The 6,119-nt window shown below is 61.6% G+C and overlaps 1 protein-coding gene across 5 annotated transcripts in view; it reads left to right on the top strand.

Annotated features, from left to right (window-relative positions):
• Positions 1 to 5,809, top strand: part of SHC1 (SHC adaptor protein 1) — an 8,550-nt gene extending 2,741 nt beyond the window's left edge. Inside the window, exons 1-13 of one of the 5 annotated variants that reach the window (XM_017727954.1) lie at positions 7 to 121; positions 1,341 to 1,502; positions 1,736 to 1,806; positions 2,113 to 2,176; positions 2,437 to 2,556; positions 2,988 to 3,041; positions 3,166 to 3,217; positions 3,402 to 3,528; positions 3,626 to 3,794; positions 3,970 to 4,030; positions 4,151 to 4,312; positions 4,398 to 4,660; positions 4,903 to 5,809. In XM_017727954.1, coding sequence (XP_017583443.1) covers positions 1,344 to 1,502; positions 1,736 to 1,806; positions 2,113 to 2,176; positions 2,437 to 2,556; positions 2,988 to 3,041; positions 3,166 to 3,217; positions 3,402 to 3,528; positions 3,626 to 3,794; positions 3,970 to 4,030; positions 4,151 to 4,312; positions 4,398 to 4,660; positions 4,903 to 5,031 — 1,431 coding nt within the window. In that variant the 5' untranslated portion in view covers positions 7 to 121; positions 1,341 to 1,343 and the 3' untranslated portion in view covers positions 5,032 to 5,809. Of the gene's footprint in view, positions 1 to 6; positions 1,503 to 1,735; positions 1,807 to 2,112; positions 2,177 to 2,436; positions 2,557 to 2,987; positions 3,042 to 3,165; positions 3,218 to 3,401; positions 3,529 to 3,625; positions 3,795 to 3,969; positions 4,031 to 4,150; positions 4,313 to 4,397; positions 4,661 to 4,902 lie in introns of those variants that run through there. The other 4 variants (XM_017727953.1, XM_017727952.1, XM_017727951.1 and 1 more) reach the window with 4 other exon arrangements.
• Positions 5,810 to 6,119: the final 310 nt, after the last annotated feature.

The raw sequence follows: 6,119 nt of genomic DNA, 5'->3' as shown, positions 1-6,119 counted from the left end.
GCCTCTCCCCCTGGCTCCCCACCATGGCTGGGGGTTCGTGCTGAGCCCTGCCTCGCCCAACGCACAGCCTACCTGTATCCTGCTCCTGGCCATCCTCCTCTTTCTCCCACCAGCCCTCCAGGCAAGATCTGTGCTCTCAAAGGACTGCATGTCCCTGTATTCCAGGAAGCTGCGAGCAGCGGTGTCATCTCGGCATCGCTGCTCCCCCCGGCAGAGCCCAGCGAGCCAACAGCAGCTGCTCACCGCCGGCACGTGGGTTGCATGGTGCTGGCTGCCACAGAAGGACCTTGTTCCCTCCTGGACATTGCTCGGAGCAGGGCTGGGATGGGCTTGGATGCACTCTGTGTCTGCCTTGTCTCCGGGCTTTAAATATTCATGCTTTTGATTTTCTCTTAGCGGGCAGCGGCACAGGGGCTGGAGTGAGCTGTGGGGCGGAGGGTGGCCGTGCTGAACCCAGCAGCAGGGCAGAGGGAGCTGGATCTGGCCCTGGATGAAGACAATGGGATTTGTTGCTGGCCTGGTGTTGGAGTGGCAAGGGGCTTGAGGACCTCCAGGCTGGGGACAGAGCATTCTGAGCTCCCCTCCCTGTGCCAGCGGCTCCCCAGGGTGTCGCTGCAGCCCCATTTCCTCCCTGCTGTGGTGTGCTGCTCTCAGTCTGAACGGATCTGCACATCCTTGCTGACGCCGATCACGATTGATAGGCTGTACCTGCTGGTGCCGGGCAGTCCCTGGACCCGCTGCCCAGCGTCCCAGGCCCAGCTCTCCCTGCCAGCCATGCCGGGCTGGCGTGGACCTAGCACAGAGCTCAGCCAAGGCTTCTGCTTGGGGGCAGCTTCCCGGTGGCTGCAGGCACTCGGACTCTCGGTGGGGTCCCTGTGAGGCCCAGCTGGCTGCATTCACCACTCTGGACAGGGCGGCAGTGGCCCTTCTCACCTGTCTCCAGCATGGATCTCCTGCAAAAGAGCAAATACAGCCACCTGCGGAACGAGTCTGTCTCCTCTCTGGAGGAGGCCATAGGGGGTCTGGGAGTCCCGCCCTCCCCAGTGGAGTCCCTTGCAAGCATGCGGTCTCTGCCTGATTCCCTGTCCTCCTCCTCCCTCAGCCATGCTGCACCTCTTGGGGAGCTCTCACCTGAGTTGGAGGAGAGCCCTACCACCCTCTGCTCCTTCTTCCCCAAAATGGCCAACCTGAAGCTCTCCAATCCCGCCAACCTGCTCAGCTTGCGGGGCTCTTCAGCCAGCAGCAGCCCAGGGGAACCTGGTCCCCCTGGGATGCCAGCACTGGTGCCAGGGGGTGCTGCCAGCCCTGGCTCAGCGAGACCTGTCACTGTCTGTTCCCAGGATATGAACAAGCTGAGCTGTGGGAAGAAGACGCGGGTGGAAGGTGGCCAGCTGGGGGGTGATGAATGGACCCGCCATGGCAGCTTTGTCAATAAGCCTACCCGTGGCTGGCTGCATCCCGATGACAAGGTCATGGGCTCCGGTGTCTCCTACCATGTCCGGGTGAGTGCTGGGGAGTGGGGGAGAGTGGGAGGGGTCACTGGGGGGGTTTGGGGACCTCCTGGTGGTAGGATGCACCATGCTCTTTGGGGGAGGGGGAGGGCAGGGCAATGGGCAGTGGGATTCCCAGGGAAGTTACTGCTGCAGAGCTGGGGTGCTTGAGGCCCCAGCCCCCTCCCTTGCTGCATGGGGGCAAACCCCATGGCTGGCCAAGCTCACCTTGCTCTCTTGCACAGTACATGGGCTGTGTGGAAGTGCTTCAGTCCATGAGGGCTCTGGATTTCAACACCAGGACACAGGTCACGAGGTGAGCTCTGCCTTTCCCCAGGGGCTGCTCCTTTTGGGGAGGGGTGAGGAAGTTGTCTGAGCCCTACGCAAGCCCCTGGTAGCACGTGGGGCTTTCACTGGGGGCCATGGGCTGCTGCAGCCCATCAAATACTAATACCAGACCACTTTGCCCACCCAAAGAGCCCCAGCTAGTACTGCCTGAGAGCTTCCCCTTTGTCACCCTGTCTCTCCTGTGCTGATCCCCATGTCCTCAGTCCTGTGGCTGGGGGGGTCTTGGGGCAAGGCAGGCACTGTGAGGACTGACATCTCACTTTACTCCCTGCAGGGAGGCCATTGGGCTGGTATGTGAGGCTGTGCCTGGTGCCAAGGGAGCTGTGAGGAGAAGGAAGGTGAGGCCAGGCTGGGGAGCTGCTGGGGGATCATGCATGGCTGATTTGGGCACAGGGCCAAGGATCAGATCCCAGCCCAGCTGGCAGTGCCATGCTGGTCAGCCCAGGGCTCTGATCTCCTAACTAAGGCTTGGGCCAGAGCCAGTGGTGAAGACAAGGTGCCCATCTCTGCTGTGGAAGCAGTGGGATGTGCTCTGTCCTCCTGCTCCTGGGCTGTCTGGTCTGGGGAGCCCCTTCTCCACACTACCATTTGCCCCTAGCCCTGCAGCCGCTCCCTGAACTCCATCCTGGGCAAGAGCAACCTGAAGTTTGCAGGCATGCCCATCACCCTGACCATCTCTACCAGCAGCCTCAACCTCATGGCTTCAGACTGCAAGCAGGTGAGAGTGGGGAGGGGTTGGACTGGCTTTGGACACGCAGGTGCATCCTCATGTACCTCACCCCAGGTCTCACTGGGGCAGGGGATGCCCCCAGCCTCCCCAGGGAATGTCTGGGTGGGCTGTGTGATGAGTGCCCACCTCCCCACAGTCCCTGGGGCTGAAGAGCTGGGAGGAATGTCCCTTGTGCTTTGTGGGCTCTCTCCTGGAGATGGTGAGACCCAAGTTCCCTTGCCTGGGGCCAGATCTCCTGGTTTTGACCCCACTTCTGGTGATGTCCCAGTCCTTTTCCTGGTGGTCTGTGGCTCATAACCAGGGCTCTGGAGGATTTTGAGCCCCCATGGTGGGTCAGCCCTGGGAGGAGCGGGATGTGCCACCCCTGGGTGGGTAACAAGAAATTCCTGGCTGTGTCCAACAAGCTCTCCACTTCGCAGATCATCGCCAACCACCACATGCAGTCTATATCCTTCGCCTCAGGGGGAGACCCGGTGAGTATGCAAGGTCCCCATCCACGCCGTGTGTAGGGGACTGGTGCCTCTCCTGCCCTCTCCCAAGGTGTCAGGCCCAGTGCTCCCCAGCAGCCCTGTCTCACTGCTGCTGTCTCACCCACAGGACACAGCCGAATACGTTGCCTATGTTGCCAAAGATCCCGTCAATCAGAGAGGTGAGGGTGCTGCAAGGGTCCTCAGTGCCAGAGCCCCACTTTGGAGGTGTTTAGGATCAGCTCAGTGTAGGGCAGGAAACTGGGTGACCTGTAAGAAAGCTCTGGGGTGTACAGGGCAGGCTCAGGGGTGAAGAACCTTTTAGTGCTGGAGTTCCACAATTCCATCCCTCTTTTTTCTACCCAGCCTGCCATATCCTGGAGTGTCCTGAAGGCTTGGCACAGGATGTCATCAGCACCATCGGGCAGGCCTTTGAGCTGCGCTTCAAGCAGTACCTGAAGAATCCCCCAAAGCTGGTGACCCCCCACGACAGGTCAGGGCAGGGTTGTGTGAGGAGGAGGAAGGTGGTTTTGGAGAGGGGATGCAGCCGTGGCTGCTGTCACAGGCTTATCTGTGCTGTGCTCTCCCAGGATGGCAGGGTTTGATGGCTCTGCCTGGGACGAAGAAGAGGAGGAACCAGCCCCGGATCACCAGTACTACAATGACTTCCCTGGCAAGGAACCTCCCATTGGGGGGGTTGTGGACATGCGGCTGCAGGATGGGGCTGCTCAGACCCCAAATCACTTGGGTGCCACACTGGTGAGGCTCGGGGCATGTCCTTTTGGGGAGGCACCATCTTGTAAGGGAGATGTAGGGACCCCAACTGGGCCATGGGTTCTGCTGAAGGTTATTCATGTCTCCCCGGCGTCTCTAACAGCCTGGGGTGTGGGGAGCAGGAAAGGGGGTGGGGGCTCATCACTGCCTCTCCCTGCAGCCTGTCGGCCAATCATCCGGTGGGGAGTATGACGCCCAGAAGCAGCATACTCCTGCCCAAGGTAATGTGATGGGTGTGGCCAGCCTCCATCCTCTTTCACGGACCCTGAGTGCTCTGATGGTGGGCACTGGTGGGGGGACAAGGTGGGCTGAAGCCCTGCTGACCACAGTGTTCCTGGTAGCAGGGAGAGAAAAATACGCAGCTCCAGCAGGCACACCTGGCCGCACGGACCTGTTTGATGACCCATCTTACGTCAACGTGCAGAACATAGACAAGACACGCCAAGCTTCAGCTGCCGGTGCCACAGCCAACGGCAGCACACAGAGGGACCTTTTCGACATGAGTGAGTGCAACAGTGGCTGCAGCCAGGGCAGGGTGTGGGTGGCTGTGGGCTCGGTCATGGTCCCTCTGCTCTTCTCTCTCTGCAGAGCCCTTCGAAGATGCCCTGCGTGTGCCCCCATCTGTGCCTGTGGGGCTGCCCCCCGCCCAGGTGGTGGCCTCCATGGAGGAGCAGCTGAGACGGGAGCCCTGGTACCATGGGAAGATGAACCGCAAGGAGGCTGAGAAGCTGCTGAAGGTGAACGGAGACTTTCTGGTTCGGGAAAGCACCACCACCCCGGGCCAGTACGTGCTGACTGGCTTGCAGGGTGGGCAGCCCAAGCATTTGCTGCTCGTCGATCCCGAGGGAGTGGTGAGTCTTTGTAGGGACCTGGGGGGTCCTAGGGGTTACAAGAGCTACTAGAGCATTGGGGTTGTGCGCTGGTCATCAGGGGACAACTCTGGGCTGGCTTTGAGGATGGAGAGGGCCTGGTGGAGCATGGGTGTGAGATGGCAACCACAGGTCTGTGCCTAGCCCATGCCATGGAGGGTGGTGGCTCTGGCCTTACGTGGGCACTGACAGCCTCCTGAAGCACCCCTTTTCTGGCCCCCCAGGTGCGGACAAAAGATCATCGCTTTGAGAGCGTCAGCCACCTCATCAGCTACCACATGGACAATCACCTGCCCATCATCTCGGCTGGCAGTGAGATGTGCCTGCAGCAGCCAGTGGAGAGGAGATTGTGAGCGCCTGGGGGCCCCAGTGCACAGCACCCCCAATGCGCAGCCCTCGGCCCTGTTCAATGCCCCAGGGAGCCCTCAGACTCTTCTACAAGCTCCACCCGGCACTGAGCTCGGACTTGGCTGAGAACAGGGCCTCTCTCCTTTCACCACATGGAGCTGGTGGCCATGGGGGGCTCAGGCTGTGAGTGCCTGCAGGGTGGGGAACTGTTCTTGCAAAGCCCCTAACCCTCAGCTCCAGCCTTTGCAGAGCAGCTCAGCTCAGCTCCTACCTGCTGTCGTGCCACAGCCATTCTTGTGCTCACCAGCACGGGCTCAGGACTGGCAGGGCTAAACCCCCCTGAGCCAGAGACAGCCTGTCCTTATCTCTGGCCCCTGGGCCGAGGAGGGGGCCAGTGGGGGGGCTCTGCTCCCCCAGGCACGAGGCCCTCGACTGTACCGGATCACTTTACGTGTTAACTGTGCCTTGACCCCGCAGGTCCCACACTCTTATGCAAGGGCAGGGGCTGGGGACAGAGCCTCCTCCCTGCTCCCAGCACCCTGTACCCCATCCGTGACACGCTTGTGCTCCAGGACACGCGCCACCACGTCCGCTTCCTCCCTGCCCGCCCGGCTGGGGCCTGGGCAATTCTGGCAGCCCCGGGGGGCTGGCGGGAGGACCCCCCTGCATGCACAGTGTAACTCCCCCCAAGCCAAAGCGCAGCCCCGCCCGTCGCAGCCCCAGGCCCCCGGCCCCGCTATACCAAAGGAACTGGCGGTTGTATTAAAGTCGGTATTTCTCTAGGCCCTGGCTGGGGTGAGAGCTGGGACGGATCACTGGGGGTGGGGTGGGCGGTTGTATTAGAGGTGGGATTTCTCTAGGCCCTGGCCGGTGTGAGCCGTGCTCGCTGTGGGCTCCGCCCTGTGCTCCCCTTCGTCCTTTTCCCGTGCCCTCCCCAGGCCCGCCTCCGTGGTTTGTCCCGTCTGTTCCCTTCACGCATCCTCCCCCCCCTTCCATTGCGCTGCACTTGGTTTGGTCCGGCCGAGGGGTGGGGTGTGAGTCTGGGGTGATTGACATGTCTCGCGCGCTTGGCCCCGCCCCCTGCGCGGTGTGA

This window comes from Corvus brachyrhynchos, unplaced genomic scaffold (genome assembly GCF_000691975.1).
Source record: "Corvus brachyrhynchos isolate BGI_N302 unplaced genomic scaffold, ASM69197v1 scaffold122, whole genome shotgun sequence".
Taxonomy (NCBI): Eukaryota; Metazoa; Chordata; class Aves; order Passeriformes; family Corvidae; genus Corvus; species Corvus brachyrhynchos.
Note: the sequence above shows the minus strand (reverse complement) of the source record. Positions and strands in the feature narration are given on the sequence as shown.